The 23,821-nt window shown below is 36.3% G+C and overlaps 1 protein-coding gene and 2 non-coding genes across 3 annotated transcripts in view; all 3 read right to left on the reverse strand.

Annotated features, from left to right (window-relative positions):
• Positions 1-22,254, reverse strand: part of LOC128246814 (F-actin-capping protein subunit beta-like) — a 47,652-nt gene extending 25,398 nt beyond the window's left edge. Inside the window, exons 1-3 of the mRNA XM_052965268.1 lie at positions 22,140-22,254; positions 3,828-3,917; positions 2,413-2,534 (exon numbers count right to left, since the gene is read on the reverse strand). Coding sequence (XP_052821228.1) covers positions 2,413-2,534; positions 3,828-3,917; positions 22,140-22,142 — 215 coding nt within the window. The 5' untranslated portion in view covers positions 22,143-22,254. The remainder of the gene's footprint in view (positions 1-2,412; positions 2,535-3,827; positions 3,918-22,139) is intronic.
• Positions 21,522-21,595, reverse strand: Trnat-agu (transfer RNA threonine (anticodon AGU)). Its single transcript has one exon. It is a non-coding gene; the product is annotated as a tRNA-Thr (tRNA).
• On the reverse strand, positions 21,711-21,784 carry Trnat-agu (transfer RNA threonine (anticodon AGU)). Its single transcript has one exon. It is a non-coding gene; the product is annotated as a tRNA-Thr (tRNA).
• Positions 22,255-23,821: the final 1,567 nt, after the last annotated feature.

Consider the following 23,821-nt stretch of genomic DNA (forward strand, 5'->3'; position numbering starts at 1 on the left):
TTTATCATATTTCAAATCATATTACAAATAGAAGAATTTCAAAGGGAGGATTATTTTTGGTGAGAAGATGGAAGAAAGTTCAATCTTGAAAGAAGAAAATAATGGAGCCAAAATGGTCAAAAACCATCTGAGGCAATTCGAACCAATATATTTTCAATAAACAAAATCACTATTGATTGGCATCCCTGACCTTACAGATAGATTTTTTCAGTTATGATCAACTATATCTTATTTAATCAAAGTGAGATTTGTATTTAACCAAGTCTTGAGCCTCCTACCCAAGATCCATAGCGTATTTTCTAAACTATAGGCGATCCACTTATAAGACGACCCCCTAACTTTGCCCATGAAATCTGGTACTTTCTGTTTCGACTCGTTTATAAGATGGGGTCAATTTTTTAATCAAATCTAAATCTTTTAAATTCTCAAAATGTGTGAAAATGTTCAAGGTCAACAGACAATTATCGACTTTCGCGGTAAATTTGTTGTTTTGCTTGAAGAAAATGGCGGGCAACTGTGAGCTCTCTATTTTGAGGTGGGTTAATAATTAGTACACGGTCAGGCGTTTTTAAAGGTTGCAGGACAGGACATTAAGTATCGGAATTGAAATAATTTTGGTTAACCCAATTAAAATCAAAAGATTGACCGTTATGTTGTGATCAATAAACCGTAATTAACACCATAAAAAAAAAAAGGCTTCAATAACAAAACTGCGAAAATTAAAAAAATTCAAGGGCAATAATTTGTATTTAGGCTTAAAACGGAGTTATGTTTCTTGTTGAAAGATGGTCATAAATAATTTTGAATTTTATTAAGTGCATTTAATAAACGGTATAGAAGTTTTTTTATTAAAATCCCAACTTGCCCTTAACATTTACTTGCCTAAAACTTTAACCTAAGTAAATCAGGGGCCGTTACTTGTATTAAGGATATGGAGTTATGTAACCTCATTGGGTGATGGTCCTGAACAATAGTGTGAAGTATTAAGTCAATCGAATGAAGGGTATAGAAGTTATTAAACAATATCCCAATCTGCCCTAAAACTTTAACCTAAGTTCCATAGTCAATCAGGGGCCATAATTTGTATAAAAGATAATATGGAGTTATCTAACCTCATTATGTGATGGCTCTGAACCTCTGTGTGAAGTATTAAGTCAATTGAATGAATGGTATTGGAGTTTTAAGTGAAAATCCCAACTTTCCTAAAAACTTTAACCTGCCCTAAACTTTAACCTAAGTCAATCAGGGGCCATAACTTGTATTTAGGATAATATGGAGTTATGTAACCTCATTGTGTGATGGTCCTGAACAACTGTGTGAAGTATTAAGTCAATTAAACAAAGGATATAGAAGTTATTAATAAATATTCCAACTTGCCCTAAAACTTTAACCTAAGTTCCATAGTCAATCAGGGGCCATAATCTGTGTAAAGAATAATATGGAGTTATCTAACCTCATCATGTGATGGCCCTGAACAACTGTGTGAAGTATTAAGTCAATTGAATGTAGGGTATTGGACTTATAAGTGAAAATCCCAACTTGCCCTAAAACTTTAACCGGACGCCGACGCTGGGGCGAGTAGTATAGCCCACCTATTCTTCGAATAGTCGAGCTAAAAATGCAGATCAAAATGTACACTGTGTGACGTCAGAGCACGCGCGGTGAAGAGATTTTGTGTTGTTTACTTAATCGCCCCATACTTGCATCAGCAGAGGATATACCGGTTAGTCAAATACCCTATGTAAAATATTATTGATTTTGACTTGAATTTGAACTTGACTATTTTATTGACTCGCTTATAAGACGGGCCCCTTAACTTTCAGGTTAAAAATCCCAAATTTCCCGGTCTTATAGTCGATAAAATACGTAAATAATAAAATAATACTGACTCAATAACCTTATAAAATTCACAACTTCTTCGTTTTGCTTTATTAAATATTTTGATTAATTTGGTACTCCAACAAACACTCTATACATTCAATACTCAAGATATATAGATGATTTTTCACCATATATCTGACCTCTCGGATTTCATCATTATATTGATAAAGTCTTAAGTATTGCCTGCTCTCACATTTCAATATTTTATTACTGTCAATTTTACTGATGGGCCACTTAACCCAAATGGTTGAATCATAATTTCAAAGACATCATTTCAGACATGGCATTACGTTCTAATACTTACGTTCTAATACACTTTTGACACCCTTTTTCTTGAAAACTACAATTAACTGTCTTTTTTATATCCTTTCTAGGCCAAAGAAAAATATCCCACTATCTTTCAACTAGTGAGCACCAAAAGTATATATTTCACTTGTGTCTACGCCAATACTGAAACAGAGCTGTTGGTGCTCATTCGGTGAAATACATTGTGACCTTCCACTGAAACAAACAATTATCCTTTATATATACCTATATGAGTCTCCATCCCTGTTATAGTCACAAAGCAGGTAGTCTTTGCCTGTTGTCTTACAGCGAGCAATCTTCAACGGCTGGTCCACAGATGAAAGCAGTTCCTCACAAAGGTCCGGCACCTGAAAATGCCAGGGCTCAGATCACTGCTGTGAAATCTGAAAGCTCACATTACACCTGTGAAAATGACAGGGCTCACATAACACTGGTGAAAATGACAGAACTCAGGTCAAGTCTGTGAAAATGACGGGGCTCAGATCAAGTCTGTGAAAATGACAGAGCTCAGGTCAAGCCTGTGAAAATGACAGAGCTCAGGTCAAGTCTGTGAAAATGACAGAGCTCAGATCACTGCTGTGAAATCTGAAAGCTCACATTACACCTGTGAAAATGACAGGGCTCAGGTCAAGTCTGTGAAAATGACAGAGCTCAGATCACTGCTGTGAAATCTGAAAGCTCACATTACACCTGTGAAAATGACAGGGCTCACATTACACTGGTGAAAATGACAGAGCTCAGGTCAAGTCTGTGAAAATGACAGGGCTTACCAAACACCTGTGAAAATGACAGGGCTCATGTCAAGTCTGTGAAAATGATTGGGCTAACATTAAACCTGTGAAAATGACATGGCTCATGTCAAGTCTGTGAAAATGATTGGGCTAACATTAAACCTGTGAAAATGACAGGGCTCATGTCAAGTCTGTGAAAATGATTGGGCTAACATTAAACCTGTGAAAATGACATGGCTCATGTCAAGTCTGTGAAAATGATTGGGCTAACATTAAACCTGTGAAAATGACATGGCTCAGGTCAAGTCTGTGAAAATGACAGGGCTCACCAAACACCTGTGAAAATGACAGGGCTCATGTCAAGTCTGTGAAAATGACAGGGCTCACATAACACCTGTGAAAATGACAGGGCTCACATTACATCTGTGAAAATGACAGGGCTCACATTACATCTGTGAAAATGACAGGGCTCACATAACATCAGATTCTGTGAAAATGACAGGGCTCACATAACACCTGTGAACATGACAGGGCTCACATTACATCTGTGAAAATGACAGGGCTCACATTACATCTGTGAAAATGACAGGGCTCACATAACATCAGATTCTGTGAAAATGACAGGGCTCACATAACACCTGTGAAAATGACAGGGCTCACATTACATCTGTGAAAATGACAGGGCTCACATTACATCTGTGAAAATGACAGGGCTCACATTACATCTGTGAAAATGACAGGGCTCACATTACATCTGTGAAAATGACAGGGCTCACATTACATCTATGAAAATGACAGGGCTCACACATGTAAGACTCACAAACTCTGAATAAAACACTTACATATATAGAAAGATCCACCTGATATCGTGAAAACTGCTGTTTTACAGTTTTAAATGGCAATACGTACAAGGTCAATAAGGTCACTAAGGTTCTTTTCTATCTGTTGAGGTGGAAGACGCCTCATCAAATCCAGTGCACAGTCTAGTTGCTGGTCCGTCTAAAATTATAAAAAGGGGACAACATTGATTATTATTAAGCATGAAACAGTCAAACTTAAAATCAAATTTCAGAACAAAAGAAAATTTTGCGATACTTCCACGACAACATTTATGTAGTTTTTTAGAATTGTTCAAGGAATTCTGTTCATTTTTAGATGATCGACGCATTAAAGCCCAGGTTGCATAAGGCTTTAAGTTCCTGCTTAATGTTATTTTTTCATCATATTGCATCTATTCTGAGCTCAAAGCTCAGAGTTTGTTGCTTCTTTGCCAACAAGGAATCACATTTTCATTTGTTCTAATTATTACTCAATAAAGCAATAATGCCCCATTTGACATGTTTCATCAGCCCAGTCTTCCTGAAATGTGCCAGTCCGCCGGACATGTCCAGCAGATTTTGTACGGGTCCAGCAGGTCTTCCGGAAATGACGGTCCAGATGACCAACATATTTTGAGACAATTAATAGCGAAAGGGTACCTAAAAGTGAAATGTCTATAAAAACTGTTCACTGATTATTTGCCTTAGTGGTAGTTAGTCGATCCCATACTGATAATGACGTCACATAACATCGCCTAAAGTCGACCATTTCTGATATGCAATCATGATGTTGATTGCCGGGGATAAACGAGTAATTACGATTTATCACTAACAGCATTCTATTACAAATGTTTTGACTGGTTCTTGGTTTTGCAACAAGGTACTATCAAAATCGTCAGCATTCAATATTCTTCGTCTACAGTCAAAATGGCAGCGGTTGGTGGAATTACGGGAAAACCGAAGCAGTGTAAATTTTTTGTGTAAATTAAATCAGGAAAGCATTAATACCAGTTGACATTTATATTTTTACTCTTTTTGTATACTATGTAATGACATATTTGTTCGGACAGGCAAATATTTTTTCGGACAGGCAAAAACTTCCTAAGTGCCTGTCCGGTGGACAGGCAGAATTTTTACAATTTCAGGAAGATTGTCAGCCAGTTAAAAGAAATCAAATCACAGAGAATCCCGCACCAAAGACAGCAAGAGCAAGACAAAACCACCCTCACCATTTTTAAAAGGCGGACAAAACACCCCCAAGTGTTTTGACAAGGTTGACAAAACAACCCTTCAGGTTTTTAAAGGTTGGACATAACAATCCTTAACTAAAACACCTCCCATGCCATATAGAATTGTTCCTGAGGATTCCAAGAAACAATAAAGTTTTATACCTGATGCCCTCATATTATTTTGATATTATTTGATCAGAAGTTACGAATAAAATATTGGCAAAAAACTCCCATCATATCATCTTCCCGAAATTGTATGTTGGAGGTTTTTGCTTTTCCGAAAAAAATATTTGCCTGTCCGAACAAACATGTCATTGAATAGTATACAAAAAGAGTAAAAAAAATAATATAAAAAATGATTAACACACTTAGTCTCATATTTCAACACCGCTGCCATATCGGTGTTTTCTGTTTTTTCCGTCTTCCGGTAATTCCATCAACCTTCGCCATTTTGACTGAAGCTGAAGCATATTGAGAGCTGATGATTTTGATTCTGTCTTGTTACAAACCAAGAACCAATCAAAACAGTTGTAAAAAAAATCTGTTACGGATGCATTGTATGCACTAGTTTATCCCTGGCAATCAACATTATGATTCCAGATTGAATGGCTGAATTTTGGCGATGTTATTTTAAGATGAGCAATCAATGACCTAAAAAACCTAAATGTCAAGTTTGAGGGCAATGGGTGCAGGCATTGTCAAGTTATCACACAGACAAGCTTTTTTCGTTCAAGGTCACTGTGACCTTTACCCCAATGACCCCTTAAATCATAAGGGGTCATCTACAGGTCGGCCGCAACCCCAAGTCAAGTTTGAGGGCCATGGGTGCAGTCATTGTCGAGTTATCACTCAAACAACATTTTCGCATTCAGATCACTGTGACCTTGACCTTTGACCCGATGACTCCTAAAATCAATAAGGGTCATTTACTGGTCAGGCCCAACTTCCATGTCAAGTTTGATGATCATAGATTCAGGCATTGTTGAGATATCACTGGGAGAAGATTTGTTAACTTTTTTGCGTTTTTAGGTTACTGTGACCTTGACCTATGGCCCGATGACCCCCAAAGTTATAAGGGGTCATCTACTGGTCAGGCCCAACCTTCATACCAAGTATTAGGACCATAGGTCCAGGATTTGTCGAGTTTGCTCTCAAGGTCACTGTGACCTTGAACTTTGACCCCTAAAATCAACAGGGGTCATCTACTGGTCAAGCCAAACCTCCAAGTCAAGTTTGAGGGCCATGGGTGCAGGTATTGTTGAGTTATCACTCGGACAACCTTTAATCATTCAAGGTCACTGTGACCTTGACATTTGGCCCAATGACCCCTAAAATCAATAGGGGTCACCTACTGGTCAGGCCCAACCTCCAAGTCAAGTTAGCCGGCCATGGGTGCAGGCATTGTTGATTTATCACTCTGACAACCTTTTATCATTTAAGGTTACTGTGACCTTGACCTTTGGCCCAATGACCCCTAAAAGCAATAGGGGTCATCTACTGGTCAGGCCAAACCTCTAAGTCAAGTTTGAGGGTCATGGGTGCAGGCATTGTCGCGTTATCACTCGGACAACCTTTTACCATTCATGGTCACTGTGACCTTGACCTTTGGCCCAATGACCCCTAAAATCAATAGGGGTCACCTACTGGTCAGGCCCAACCTCCAAGTCAAGTTAGCCGGCCATGGGTGCAGGCATTGCTGATTTATCACTCTGACAACCTTTTATCATTCAAGGTTACTGTGACCTTGACCTTTGGCCCAATGACCCCTAAAAGCAATAGGGGTCATCTACTGGTCAGGCCAAACCTCTAAGTCAAGTTTGAGGGTCATGGGTGCAGGCATTGTCGCGTTATCACTCGGACAACCTTTTACCATTCATGGTCACTGTGACCTTGACCTTTGGCCCGATGACCTCCTTAAACAATAGGGGTCATCTACTGGACAGGCCCAACTTTCATATCAAGTTTAATGATCATAGGTCTAGGCATTGTTGAGTTATCACTCGGACAAGCTTTAAAATTCATTTACCATTAAAGGTCAATTTGACCTTGACCTTTGACCTGATGAGCCCTAAAATCAAAAGGGGTCATCTACTGGTCAGGCCGAACGTTCATGTCAAGTTTGATGACCCTACGTCCAGGAATTGTTGAGTTATCACTGGGACAAGCTTTAGTCTACCAACGGACAGACTGACCGACCGACATGTGCAAAGCAATATACCCCTCTTCTTCGAAGGGGGGCATAATTACATAAATTCACTATAACAACTGTCAAAACAATATATTAACACCTATCTGCCATTTCAGATGGTACCCACATTCATGAGGAAATACTAACATGAGACCTAGTTTGGCCTTCTCCAAGTAATCTCCTCTTGAAATGCCTAATAAGATTGTTATAAATATATAAATACAAGAGGCCCATAAGCACCTATGCTCTACTCTATTGGCATGGCTCTTGTGGTCTTTTTAATCCAGAGCATGTATGTAAGGGTAAAAGGTAACAAACATGTAGTTACTGTTTTGTGTTTGGGTTACCTGAAAACGTTGTACGGTCAACATCTGAGGACAGAAATTGTTGTAAGCAGATAAGTTGCATCAACTATTTTAATATGTGCCAAGTAAAGGTCATCTGATAAAAAAAAATGATTTCAAAACTGACAGTACTCATGGTCAAAATTTCTATAGCTTTAAAAATAAAAAAAGCTGGTTAAAAGGTCAATGTCAAGCTCATCCGAGGACAACATTGATGCTCAGTTGCAAAACTGAACACATGGTCTAAATATCATTGCTGTAGCTTTAAAAATAAAAAGAAGGTCAAAAGGGGTGGGGCCAGCTTTGGCCCCAGGGGCATAATTTCAACTGATTTGCTTGACAGTCATCATATCATGCTCCAAAACAAATATCAAAGGTATGAGCCTTGTGGTTTGAAACAAGAAAGTTTTAAAAAAATCTTAAGTAAGTCTCTAGGAACCTTGTTACCCCCGGGGCACCCCTGCGAATAATGTTCTAGAACTAGTGAAAAGTTCTTGAACGTTCTAGAACTTCTGAAGAACATTTAGAACTGTTGCTAAAGTAATAGAATAGTTCTTGAACTCATATTCTAGAACTATAATAGTTCTAGAACACTGCGAAAGGTTCTTGAACTCACGTTCAAGTTCTAGAACAATGCAAAAACTCAGATTCTAGAACTATAATAGTTCTAGATCACTGAGAAAGGTTAGTGAACTCAGGTTCAAGTTCTAGAACAATGCAAAAACGGTTGTTCACGTTTTTTTATTATAATCAAACAGTTATAGAACTAAGGTTCAAGAATTGGGGTAGTTCTAGAACTCTGATACAAAATCTTTACTGTGTAACCATTTGTTCAACCAATAAAGTTCTAGAACTGTCGCAAATCTTGAATAGACGAGTTGATCTAGAATCCAGATGGCCTGAATCACACTAAACATGTAGTTTCATTGAAATTTACAAAGTTCTCTTAAAATCTAGTTCTTGAATTGATTTATGGATTCTGATTTATGGGTTTTGTATAGTTTTAAATTGAGAAACAAAATGCATTTTTCCTGGCTTATTTTTATTTTTTTTAAACTTATTACGGTTTCCAGGCCTGTACAAGCCAGCAGGAGGTTAAAGTGTTTACACAATAGCATACATGTCGATTTAATTGGCGGACTCACTCGACTGGTGTTATGTATTGTTCGGCAAACCAGTATAATATAAGTGAACCAGTCTAATTTTGGACTTGTTACTATTTAAAGTTAAAAATTGGATCCAGCATGCGTAAATAACAGTGACACAGTCTGTTGTAATATTATGTCTTACGAAAGTGAAAGTAGATTTCCAGAAAATCCGCCTGCCGTTGGGTTCAGATTCAAGTGACATTTTTTCGGACCCTATGCATTTTCAGATAAATGCCACAAAACAAGCACCATTTCTTTAAAGATTGAGACAGTGTACTGTCAATGTTTAGGAAAAACTTTTACCACTTGAGATATCTATTGTAACTTCTCATTATTTAGCAGACAATAGACTGGTCAGTGAAATCACATTTAATTTGTATTGATTTTAGGTGTTAAATACCACTGAAGTACCTTGCAGCAGGCCATCTGTCTTGCTGTCACTCTTTAGGGAAATACTAATAAATAGAGTCTAAATAGACAATACTTTCTCAATATATTAATAACATTATTAAGCATCTGATCTTGCGTTGTAAGTCAGGCAAAAAAATATTGTATATATGTAGGAATCTTTCATTCTAATGAGTGCTGCTTTAACAATTTTCAACATGAACTTTCTCTTATATGATGGGATCAAATGATGGCTTCACGTTATCCATGTCAGTGCTCAAACTTTCCTTGTTAGCTAGCCACTACAAATGTTCAGGGAGCTATTGCCATACAGGGCTTTTTCTGCCCATTTTGGGAAAAAGACCCTAGACATTTTGGGAAATTTTGCGTCGTGAAAATGCGGAAATTGGGAAATTTTACAGTGAAAAGAAAAAGCTGTCTAGTCTCCTGTGAATTAGGAAATGATTTAATATTAGTTTATTTTCTCTTTAAAAGACCCACAATGGCTGAAATATCAATCCTTGGGGTGTAAATATCTATTTCAATAAATCATGACAGATATTTCATATCTCTGAATGTGATGAAAATCAATGATTTCTGAGTTCAAGTACCAAAAAAACTTCACATCACGTAATTTATTAGAATGTTGAAAATGAACCAGTACAGGTATAAAGAATTTCTAAAAAAAAAAAAAAAAAAAAAAATTTTTTTTTTTTTTTGGATTGGGATTTTTTTCTGAAGATTGGGAAAAATATCTTATATTTTGCTTTGGGAATGGGTCCGATAGTCGGACCCGTGGGTACTATAGAAAAAGCCCTGCCATATCCCGTGTTTTTACCTGCAAGTAACTAAGCAAGGATCTAATTATGCATTATGATATGTACCTTATCTGGCCCTCAAAACTTTTGCAGATTGTTGCTTTGAAAAAGGCACTGACAGGTACTATAAATATTGTAGATCAGCCAGTTACATTTGTGATCGACAATAATGTGAGATATAACACTTGAATTTTGTTTTCTTGAAAATTGTGTAAAACAACCAAATGCATAGAATCAGGTGCAGCAGTCATAGTAATGGCAGTTCAAGAACTTAATATTCAAGAACTTTCTCAAATCAGGTGCAGCAGTCATATAATGGTAGTTCAAGAACTTAATATTCAAGAACTTTCTCCAGAACTTCTAGAACAAGTTCTTGAACTCATCTGTTAAGAGTTCAATTACTATTCTAGAACTGGGATTTATATTCTAGAACTGGGTTCTAGAACAAATTTTCATAAGTTCTAGAATTTGGTTCAAGAAGTTCTAGAGAAAGTTCTTGAACATTTAGTTCTAGAACTGCCATTTAGAGTTCATTTACTATTCTAGAACTATCTTCTAGAATCTGTTCTAGAATAATTCTAGAATTCCTCCCAGGGGCAGTGCCAGTTTTGACCCCAGGGGCATAATTTAAACAAGCATGGTAGCAGACCACTAAATTGTGCCTTATTTAAAATAGCAAGTGTCTGCATAACTGGTTCAGACAATTTTTTTTTCAAGCATTCCCAATTTAACCTGTGAACCCCAGGGGATGGCCAGTTATGACCCCAAGGGCATTTTTTGAATAAATATTCACAAGCAATTGTGTTGATATGGATGCACAAAAAGATTCTCAAACATTTCCTAATTTTAAGTTTACCAAACCTGTGAACCCTGGGGAGTGGCCAGTTATGACCCCAGGGGCATAATTTGAACAAACATTCACAACCAATTTCGTTTAGATGAATGCGCGAACTACAAACACTTAGAGCTAAACAAGAGCTGTTACAGAGACAGCGCGCTCGACTATTCCTTCGCTTTTCAGTGTAAGGATTGAAAAGTTTGGGCGAAACATGAATGGATCACTGTTAGATTAGATTTCAATGCAATACATGATGTGCTGAGATATTAACATAAATTTGGTAACATGCAAAATTTTAACCAGAATTTTTAAGTCTAATAATAAAGGGCCATTATTTGCAAAATACAGTTATCTAACTTGGTTATTCAATTAGGCTGGGTGGTTGAATACCATTGTATAAAGTCTCACAGGTTCGGATCATGATGGTGAACAAGTGTGCAAAGTTTGAAAGGCATATGTCAATGGACTTTGAAAATATCTGAGGTAGTACGCAAACTTTAACGTAAGTCTAAGTAAAACAAGAAACGCCGCAATGCGACGAAACCAGGTTTTTAATGATTGACAAAAGATCTTCAGCCTGTGTCTGTTTTTCTATTTTTAGTAACAGTGACCTTGAACCTAGGGACCCCAAATGCAATCCATTGAAAGGTATCCATAAACTCTTTCTTTATACAAAGTTGTGTCAGGATATGTCAACCCTAACTTAAGTTATTCAGTTTCAACCATTTTTCTATTTTTAGTAACAGTGACCTTGACCTTGAATCTAGGGACCCCAAACGCAATCCAATGAAAGGTATCCATAAACTCTTCCTTTATACCAGGTTTGGTCAAGATATGTAGACCCTGACTAAAACTATTCAGTTTCAACTGTTTTTCTATTTTTAGTAACAGTGACCTTGACCTTGAATCTAGGGACCCTAATCGCAATCCCATGAAAGTATCCTTAAACTCTTCCTATAGACCAAGTTTGGTCAAGAAATGTCAACCCTAACTAAAGATATTCAGTTTGAACCATTTTTCTATTTTTAATAACAGTGACCTTGACCCTAGGGACCCCAAATGCAATCCCATGAAAGGTATCCATAAACTCTTCCTAAAGACCAAGTTTGGTCAAGATAACAGTGACCTTGACCCTAGGGACCCCAAATGCAATCCCATGAAAGGTATCCATAAACTCTTCCTAAAGACCAAGTTTGGTCAAGATACATGTATGTCAACCCTAACTAAAGTTATTAAGTTTCAACCGTTTTTCTATTTTTAGTAACAGTGACCTTGACCTTGACCCTAGGGACCCCAAACGCAATCCCATGAAAGGTATCTACAAACTCTTCCTGTACACCCAGTTTAGTCAAGATATGTCATCCCGAACTAAAGTTATTTAGTTTCAAACGTTTTTCTATTTTAAGTAACAGTGACCTTGACCTTGAACCTAGGGACCCCAATCGCAATCCAATGAAAGGTACCCATAAACTCTTTCTATAGACCAAGTTTGGTCAAGATATGTCAACCCTTACTAAAGTTATTTAGTTTCATAAGCGAGTTTGACGCCGCCTGGCCGCCCTCCCACCCGAACAACGATGTCGCCATTCTAATAACCAGGTTTCAATATGTGAAAACCTGGTTAAAAAGGGGCATAATATTGTAAAAAAGCTTGATACAGTGACCTCCTCCTTTACACAGGTTGAGATCATGATGGTGAACAAGTGTGCAAAGTTTCAAAGCCATAAATCGATGGACTTTGAAATTATCTGAGGTGGTACGCAAACTTTAACATAAATTCTAAGTCGAAAAATGGGCATAATTTTGTCAAACGGCTTGATAGAGTTACCTCCTCCTGTGTACATGTTGGGGGCATGATGATGAACAAGAGTGCAAAGTTTCAAAGCCAGATGTCAATGGACTTTGAAAATATTTGAGGTGGTACGCAAACTTTAACGTAAATTCTAAGTAGAAAAAGGGGCATTAATTTGTCAAAGAGCTTGAAAGAGTTACCTCCTCCTGTGTAAAGGTTGGGGGCATGATGGTTAACAAGTGTCCAAAGTTTCAAAGCCAGATGTCAATGGACTTTGAAATAATGAGATAAACTTTAAAATAAATGGAAACTTTAAGAAATATACATTGTCAAACTAAGGCCATACTGTCCGAATAAAATAGTGTCTACTCTTTACTCCAGCCAAGTTATTATGTATCAAATGGGATGTAGTTATCAACTGACATATTAAAATATATTAAAACCTTACACTCACATTTTACCAGAAAAGGATTAAAGTTAGCACCAACAACAGCCATTTTAATATAGTTTGTTCACATTGACCTGACAGAGCCCGGCTACCAGCTAGATAGGATTTTTATGAAGTTGGAAAATGGCACTGTCAGGTCAATGTGAACGTGCTATAGAGTAATATATTAACATCAATCAGCTACATGTTTCAATATATTAAGAGGCAACCATCTCTCTCATTTTTTTTAGAATTTCCCATATTTTCTCTGCACTATTGGTACTTTCCCTTCTTGTCTGCATGTCTGTTTTGGCAGGGCAGTTTTATATACTTTTATCAATTTAAGCGATGGTGGAGGCCGCCAGTTTGCCTCCGGTATAGTAAAAAAACTGCGCGTGCTTCTTCATCATCTTCCGTTTCGTACCCAATACCTTTTGTAACAAATGCTTTTCGTATCCAACTCACACTTTTTTTCAGGGAAAAATAGGTTAGGGTCGGTGGGAAAAAAATAGGGTAGGTAGGGTAACCTGAAACGGACCTATTTTTTATTTGGCCTAAATATGAATGAAACTTTGATTGTACGAAAATAAGGTACGTAAAATGAATTCATATCCACGTTTACTTGTTCTATTATTAACCTACATGTACCTCCATTGAAGGCCTAGTTTGAGGAGCTCACAGTTGACAAGAAAATCGGCAATTTTCCTCAAGCAAATTGACAAATTTAGTCGATAAATGACTGTTTTGCTAGAACATTTTCACAGATCTGCAGAAATTAAAGTGCTTGATTTGTTCTAAAAACCGATCGCGACTTATAAACGAGTATTGTATACAAAACGACACCAGATTTCATGGGCAATTGGCGGGAAAATATGGTAGTCGAAGGTAAGGATATGATTTCAGACTGTAAACAATGCTGTTTTATCTGACTTTTTGTAAATTAAGAAATGCTTAGATATATCATAAATGATCTGATGCAACAGAAAGTGCATGATATGGAAACTGTAAAAAAACAAAACAATCCCGACCAACCCTATTTTTTTTTGCCATGTTACCGGAAACACAGGTATTTTTTCTTTGGCCTAAACATAATTATTTCCAGACCCTTGCATTACAAACAGGATTTCCGCTGGTGATCGCCATTGTCGCCATTTGCGAAAAAAATGCAAAAGTGGCAACAACTTTTTAAATTTGGCGAATTTATGGCAACAATGATGTGTTTTACAAAATTCTTACAATGATGTAAGCGGTGCCCGTGCGGTCTGCATGATAATCGATTCTGTCACTGTCACAACAAATCTGATAATTAAGCCAAGCAGTCATGGCCCAGTCAACACCTCACTTATTATTGCGGAATTTTATTGCTTTCACAGATTAACAATGACATTCTTTAACTTTTAATAATGTCTCTTATTAGCAATCAATTTTAATATTTAGCTCAACAGCTTTGTTGTTGCGTAATTAACATGTTAGTTTTAAAAATGCAAATCATAGAATTTTAATTTGTCGGAAAGTCACATAATTTGTAATTGCTATAAATGCATTTTAAATTTATCTCATAATTTCATAATTGTAATCTTTAATTCTATGACATTATTGTGTGCAGACATTAGACTGAAATCAACATAATGATGTATATGTCACATTTTTAGCAATATTTTCAATATTTTTTTTATTTATATACTTTTCCATATATTTTGTCAACAGAATAACAATTTGCTAATATCTTGTGCTTCATGTACAACAAAATATTATGTTACTGCACTACAATGTGCTAATTAAATGCAATTTAAGAGCATTTAAGGCTCTTAAAATGCTTAAACCCCATGAGCTTTAGGGGGCTTCCCCACAAGGGTGCTGCCCTGGACCTGTAAGGGGGCCCTTTGCGGCCCCCTAAACCCCACGAAAAAGTGGCCACAACTTTTTGTACCCAGAGGGAACCCAGACAAAGTTTTAACATTCTATTTATGACCATATTTTGATCAATGGTATACGTACCATATCAATATCAAGGCATGTGCAAAAACTGTTATACATTTATGGCAAATATGTTCACATAACAGTAATTACCACAGTAAAACATCAAATAAGCTAGACTTCAGTTTAAAACATAAAACTCAATGTCGGCCATTATGTAAATGGATACCTTCGGCAGTTTTAGCTTACTATTAACAACAATGTTTCTATATCAACAATTAAAATATTATTTAATTCAATTTCACCTATTATCTAAAAATAAAAGATAAATCTTGGAAGTTTGTAAGTGCGTAAAAAAAATCAAAAAAAATCGTATAGCTCTCCTGCGCATGCACATGATCCAAAAAGCGCAGGAAACGGGTGCTTTTACGCTTACTTCCTGTCAATTTTAATGAAAGTGAAAGGCGAACTATTTGACGTAAATCCTGGTCTACCTACAGTTAAGTTCTATTACATAACATGTTGATTTTTTTTTGCTCTGCCATTTTTATAAAGGAACAATAAAGGGATATATTGGCAATAGGAACGCTGAATGATTTTGTTTACTTCCGGAAGAATCCTATGGTGAAAATGAAACTGAAAGTAAAAGCGAGAAAAATGTCATCGCATATTGGATTTTGACAAGGATGCATCGGATTACATAAAAAATAATACAAGCATCCTTTTAAACTCAACACATACAGGACTACAACTTCGATAACATTAATATATATCGCCAGTCTTCGTAACAGATCACTACAAACATCTAACCTATTTCGGTGGCCAGATGTTGCTATTTTTAGTAACAAAAGCTCTCACGAGAGGTAGGGTCCATTGAAAGCCCTGTTTATATCCTTGTCTGATAGCATGGTTTATTTTTCGTATCCAGTACTGTTCTCCCGGACTCGGGTCTACAAAAATCTATTTTGGGGCAAAAAAAAAGTACGGTCAGGGGTAAAAAGTACGGTCGTTGGGTGACCAGAAACAAGAACTTTTTTGGGGGGCCTAAGTACTTTTTATATAGTCCTCATAGAATCTCTTTTTTTCTAATATTTCTGCTTGAAATAAGGAAATTTGTAAGAACACAATTTCCAAAATACAGTTGAACCCCGTTGGTTCGAACTCGCTTGGCTCAAATTCCTCCTTGTCTCAAACTGAATATAATGGAATGATTGCTTCATACTAGAGTTCAACGTGCCCGCTAAGCTCGAATTTTCCGAGGCTCTAGGTAATTTCGCCAATCCATGGAAGTTCGAGCCAATGGGTTTCGACTGTAAAAGCATATGCAAGTATACAAGATGAGTTTTATTAGTTTGTATTAATGTAAAAAGAAAAATGACCAAGTCCCCTTTATACAGTTTTTCAAATTATATATTGATAATAAAATGTTAGACACATGATTATTTTATAATGCTGACAAATAACAGAGGTGTTTTATAATGCCAAAATAACGTACAGAAGCATCTATTTTACCACAGCACACATTAGGGGCTGACAGTCGTAAATATTTTGGTGATGTCAATGACAATAGCTTTGATGTCAGATGATACCTCATATTGCTTTACTATTATACATGTTATAAATATAAAACTAAAGGTAAATGGGGTTACCATTATTGGAACACTTGCTGTTTGTGGATTGGCTGGCTGCCTTGATAATTAATATACAGAACCGTATTTTCTCGACTATAAGGGGATCCGCTTATAAGACCCCCTTACTTTGCCCATGAAATCTGGTACTTTTTGTTTTGACTCGTTTATATGACAGGGTCAATTTTTAATCAAATCTAAAATCCTTTATTTCCTCCAAATGTGTGAAAATGTTCAAGGTCAATAGACAATTATCGACTTTCGCAGTAAATTTGTTGTTTTGCTTGAAGAAAATGGCGGGCAACTGTGAGCTCTCTATTTGGAGGTAGGTTAATAATTAGTACAAGGTCACGCGTTTTTAAAGGTTGCAGGACAGGACGTTAAGTATCGGAATTGAAATAATTTTGGTTAACTCAATTAAAATCAAAAGATTGACCGTTATGTTGTGATCAATAAACCGTAATTAACACCATGAAAATAAATGGCTTCAATAACAAAACAGCGAAAAGCTGAGGCAATGCATGAGTAGGTGTTTGTTTAGCAATAGACAATGTTGTTCCTTGATTGGCGACGATCATAACGGATTGAGATTTGGATTGTCATTTGTCTGCATAATCAAAGTGGCAGTTAGGTACCTACATCATATTAAGTTTCCAATTTACTGTTTTAATTTATATGTCAAACTAATTAAACAGACACCCGCCATGAGAAAAAATGCAGATCACTGTGTGACGTCAGAGCAAGTGCGGTGAAGAGATTTTGTGTTGTTTACTTAATCGCCCCATACTTGCATCAGCAGACGATATACCGGTTAGTCGAATACCCTATGTAAAATATTATTGATTTTGACTTGAATCTTTTTTTAATATTTTATCGACTCGCTTACAAGACCCTACTTTCAGGTTAAAAATGGGGACCCCGGTCTTATAGTCGAAAAATACGGTACATTAAACCTGTTTAATATATATACTTGATTTGAGACTGAACATATATAAAACATTATACGACCATTAATAACATGATGTATATCTACCCAAATCATCTTTAATTACCTGCCAAACACATTAAGAAATTAATGACACTACCGTTATACATCTTCGGACACCTTAAAATAATAAATTTTTTCGCTGTCCGAATTCATAGAAAATTACCATTTTTACAATTTTATTTATGTCCGAAATAAAAATAAAACCTGCCTTTTTTATTCATGATTTTGCTTTTACCAATTATTAATTTATCCGTAGTTATCAATGGTTATTTATTACGCCTATAAGTGTAAATCCTTCATTAAGTTAATTAAAATCCCAACAAACACGAGTTTTCAGATTTACACATGCATTGAAATAAATAAACACCTTCTATAGGCTGCATATCAAACAGTCACATAACTGTTATACCCTCGAGGCATTCAGTCACGAGGATCTCATGGAGAGCATGGACATTGGAATGTGCGATTAATGTTTCCTTGTGGTGTTTTCGATTGTAAATTCAGTGGATTGCATTTCTAACTTTAATTCATCACGTTAAATAGTTACCTGTATCATTGAATGAGTTGACTTTTATTGTTCTATTGATGGTTTCAATGGGTACTGTATAACTATACGGTTATTGCTTCATACAGTCTACAAATGTGATACAAACATGTCATGTCTTTGTTTTCTTAATCCCCTGATTGCCCTTGTTGTTTCTTTAATCCTCCAACAAATATATCACACTTCCTCTTTTTACAGGCAATAAATCGTTAGGGATGGTTAGTAACCAATTAAGTTGTAGTTGTGTATACGGTACAGTAATCTAGCCAGGCCAATTCATTGGAAAGATAAAGATCAATAATCTTTGCTTGTGAAACGTTTTAACAGTAACTGTGAAAGTTATGATTGATGCCTTGAGGTACGCAAAATAAATTATTTTTGAAAAAATTTATGGGTGTTCGAATATTTAGAGTGTCCGAATCTTTAGAGTGTCTGAACTCTTAGGTGAATTACGGTAATTCATTCGGTCGTCTTTACAGGGTTCTCAAAATGAACCGGCCGCCGGCCTATTTGACCGGTTAAAACCAGATATCGGCCGGTTAGAATTGTTGTAGAAACCATAAGGTCACATTCTTTTCTGACATATTTAATACTGATTATCTATTCTTACTTCGGCGTATGTTAGAGTCTTCAGGTTCGAAATCGCATTGGTAAGAATTCTCCGTAATTCGCGCATGCGCAGATACGGTTACCTGTTAGAAAAACATTGCCGATGTCAAAAAAAGTACATAGACACCCCAATAAAAGTGGCAACATTACAACCATCAGATTAATGCGACCATCTGCTAAAAATACTGCTAATTAATAACAAAATACTTTTATATAACATGTATTACCACGGACCTATAAACCATGGATTGGCAACTGCCCCGTATCGGTGAAACGATAAGAAATAATAATTTACCCACAATCCTTAGCCCGCGCTCGGCAAATATCGGAAAATTCCACTGTATCTCTGATCGGTGATTAACGGCGATCTTCGGTTATTTCCGCCAACTCTGCTAATAATGCCTTGTTCATTATAGATTTATCCATAATTAATAACTGTGATTTTAATCAGATTCAATTGGACTATTATCAACTCAAATGAAAGTACCGCGCATTTGAGTCAATTTTAATTAATGTTTTCCTACATGTATATATTCGGCCGATGTCGGACGTCTCGAAAATGACCACACGGTAAGATCTCGGAATGAAATCCTGCTGCACGCGTGAGTTTGAGATTATCGCATTAACACAGATGAGAGTAGTCATTCTAAAATGCCGTCCAGGCTTTTTTTAATGATGATTAGCCTGGACGTCATTCATAACAAAATTCAAAAACATGTAAAAACTGTCTATGAAATGAAATGTTCTTCATTTGTATTCTCTGCCAATAAATACCTTAATTCTTATCAATAACCATATCCATTTTGCAAATTCACAAGCTATTTCTTCAAAAAAGTAATTTAAATTTCAGTTGACAGGAGTTTTCTTACTGCCAAAAAGAAAAAAAAAGGTTACACACAACTATACTTTAAGGTTTTAATCTGAAGTAGTATTTTTAGTATGGATTACCTTCCCCTAACACTATCATTATCAGTTACCACACTTTTGTACTTAACAAATTTGAAAAACATTTATCGTCACATACAGGATTCAATATTTATTTACAAACTATTCTACGGGCAAGGTGGACAATGCATACTATTATACACATGTATTTAAAATAAGACTAAATATTAAAAAAAAACATGTATATCAACAGCATTGTTACACTAAGTGAATCAAAATGTTTTATTGTGTAACCTATTAATCAAAATTCGACTTCAACACGACAATCCAAGTTTACAATAATCAGAGATTTTGCTGACTTATCAATTTATTATGTGTATATATATATATATATATAGTTTCGCTAGAACAGATATTTCATGATGATATTTATATTAACAAATACCTTATTCCTCACATCAGAAAACCTATACAAAACTCAACTAAAGGGAATCTTCAGGAAATTACTATTTTTAAAGGAATTGATAGAAAAACGTAATTACAGAACATTGTTGTTTGCTTTTTTTTCCGACTAGAGTGCGTTTTATCGTCAAGCTGAAAGCTCATAGGAAAACAACTAGAGTTAGAATTGTTGTGTGTTTTTTAAAAGAACTATATTGGTAAACAGAAGTAACACGTATGTGTTTAAGGGGTTAAAACATGACAAAGCCGGGACTCTGCGTGAGAATTGGCCTTCATGCTCTTATAGAATATGCCTCGGGTTGTTATGGGACACTTGTGCAATCTTCGCCGACTTTACATTTAAAATGTCATCTTATAGAAGGTCATATGCCTAGTTTGTGACGTGAACGCGTCAGCGGTTCAAAGAGACGCTATAAAATTTAACAAAGCTTATAAAGGCAAACCGGTAATTTTACCCAGTATTCTCATTTCTGTCTTACAAAGTAAAAGCACACATATAGTATTTATAATGTATGGTCATTTTTAGACGGGAGGCTAGGTGCGTGTGGGAAAGGGGAAAGAAATGTAGAAATGTTTTTATGTCAAAAGATGGCAATCAAAAACCTCCAAATAATTGCAGAATTTCAAACCGTCATGGCAGGTTTTTGTCAACATACATAAAAATGGTCGTTCACTGGGGAACACCAGAAAACTTAATCGCCTACTGGTAGGAAAAAGGTAGGGAGGAGAGAGCTCGTACAATCACCAGTTGGTACCTGAGGTTGCTCTTACCACAAGTTTGTGACAAGTAGTACTTGAAAAAGTTTTTTTGTTGTGTGTCAGAATCTGGATGCTTTAAAGAAACCTAACAAAGGATATTAAGCATACAAAAGTTCAAAGATTTCCAATTGAGCGCAAATGAGGGGTAAATTACAAGAATAGAAAATAATGATACAAACGGAAAAAAATGCCATGCATGTAAATGAAAATTCTTTCCATACTTTGCATGATAACATTCCACAAACTGAATGATATTGCTATTTGATTCATTTTGCAAAAACTAAATGTCTTTATTCCAATATACTAACAAAAGTAATAAATGTTTGTAAACACTTCATTTCTAATTTATTTTGAATAATTTACAGGTTTACAATAAGTTGCCTTAACAAAACTACTGCCAATGACTCTACAGCTCGTACTAAAGTAACTAATAGTCATGTGTAACCTTAAGCAGAGAAAAGAAAATGCATTTGGATATTCTCGGCTACATTCGTTAACAAAAACAATGGTGTTTGGTGAATTTTGATGGTGTTTGAAAATGTATTTTGTTTTAACAATTTGGAACGTGATTCTTAATTAATGTGCGACCAAATTCTGATCGGCATTTTGAACATGTTTACAAATGTTGTTATGAATGACGTCCAGGCTAACCATCATTAATAAAAAAAGCCTGGACGGCATTTTAGAATGACTAAGATGAGAGTTGCCAGAGGGCAGAAAATATCACCATATCAACTAGGGGCTGTTTGGTAAGGGGCCGATATGTCTGGTAGCCAATTTATCCGGCTTTGTATTAGTAAAGTAAACCTGGGAGGAAAAGTGCGCCCGGTGTGGGGCTCGAACCCACGACCGCCGGAACACTAGCACGGCGCTCTAACCAACTGAGCTAACCGGGCGGCTGGTTCTTACCCACACACACTACACTCCTCCCCCCATTAACCTTTTAGGCCGACGGAGGCACTACTGCCGTTTACCACTGCCACCAGTAAAGTAAACCTGGGAGGAAAAGTGCGCCCGGTGTGGGGCTTGAACCCACGACCGCCGGAACACTAGAACGGCGCTCTAACCAACTGAGCTAACCGGGCGGCTGGTTCTTACCCACACACACTACACTATCCTATTAGGGGGTTTTGTTTGCCTTGTTATACCCATAGGGTTGAGGTGTTTTTGTCCTACACTCACCCCATTTGTTTTATCTGAATATTTTCCTTAGGAATGCTCCGGTTTTTGAGTTTGAGAAAAACTTGGTTAGTTTGGTAACAATTAGTTTCATTCGAAAGTTTCGCCCTACCCATTGAAGTTAAAAAAAACCTATCACTTCCGCATAATTTCTGCACTGAATTTCGAGAGATATAAGAGTCATGTAATGTTGAATATTTGGTGTATAAGTAAAATAACACTCTCATATAAGAAGCATGACAATGACACAGTCGAACTCACCATAATTGTGAATGAATTTGTGATTTGATCAAGTTGCTACACAAAGTCGGAAGTAGGCGATTCACTAAAAAAAAATGGAGTGTTCATCCGGGTGCTTGCGCATGCTTGATTGGCGAAACGACTTTTCATAATAAACCGATTAAGGTTGTATACAACTAATATTTTTATATCAACGGTCATTTGGAACAGTTTTGTTTTTGGCGTTCCGAATGTACCAACATGGTATCCGGATATTTCGGCCCATTACTGTTTCGGCCCTACACCTGATTTTTTTCGGCAATTTCACTTTAACCCCATTTATTTATTTATTATGGAGACTGTTCGGCCCTTAATTAAATCTTAGCGAGACATGTTGGTCATCAGTTGTGTTTATATATATATATATATCTATGTCTATGTCTATGATCTGTATACTATGTATATGACGTGAACATAAACAAGCCCCTTTTCGACACCACGCCATCTGCAACACAGTTATTTGGAGACAAGTTGCAAGAAAAAATTAAAGACCTGAAAGAATCCAAATGTTTGCTTACAACATCGTCGCAGAGAAAGCCTTTTTTATCAAAGAGGGGAGGGGGGCCGTACCACAGACAATAGCAACTACTACAGCAGCAACAATTATCAAGGAACGACCGGCCACTCCTCCCGCATGAACCGACCATTTCATCGCAGGAATATGAACAAGAAGCATACGAAGGCGACTGGGAAAAAATAAACAATGTAAGTACATCCATTAAAGTAAAACTTAAAAATACATCAGACAATTTTAGAGCTGGGAATTAGGCTGCTGACAATATTCATATGTGGGAAACAATAACATCGGATAGATGGATTTTAAATACAATTCGGGGATGCGAAATAGAATTAATATTAGAACCAAAGCAAGTACATTTTCCTACACCAATAAATTTTAAAAATGATGAAAAGGAAAAAAAAAAACAATTTAGAACTCGAACGGTTTTTGGAATGTGGGATAATCGAAATTGCACACACGGATGCGTGGTGCGAATTCATATCTAATATTTTTATTAGACAAACAACGACGGGCGTGTTCGGATTATCTTAAATTTGAAATCATTTAATAAAAATTATATTAACACATCTCATTTCAAAATGGAAACTTTACAATCTGCAATGAATGCCATGCGAAAAGACTGCTACTTAGCATCTGTAGATTTGTCTGAAGCTTATTTTTCTATCAAGATAAAAGAATCAGATCGTAAATATTTCCGGTTTTTCTTCGGAGGTGTTAAATACCAATTCACAGCATTAGTCATGGGTTACACATGTATTCCAATGATATAGACAAAGATAATGAAACCAGTGTTCTCTTATCTCATATCTCTAGGACATATAAGTGTGTATTTCATTGATGATTCTTGGTTAATGGGCGATTCATGCGAATCTTGTGAAAGGAATGTTAAGGACACTGTTCAATTATTGGACAATTAGGCCTAACAATAAACAAATCCAAGTCAGTTTTCACCCCGTGCAAAATAATTGTATTCTTAGGATTTGTTCTGTGTTCCGAATCTATGACTGTCAGATTAACAATGGGAAAACAGGAAGAAATAATACAATTATGATTAGATTTTTTACAAACAAAAAGAACGACAATCCGTCATTTTGCAAAATTAATTGGAAAATTGACGGCAGCCTCCCCGGGAGTTCAAAATGCA

Source organism: Mya arenaria, chromosome 9 (assembly GCF_026914265.1).
Source record: "Mya arenaria isolate MELC-2E11 chromosome 9, ASM2691426v1".
NCBI classification, from domain to species: domain Eukaryota; kingdom Metazoa; phylum Mollusca; class Bivalvia; order Myida; family Myidae; genus Mya; species Mya arenaria.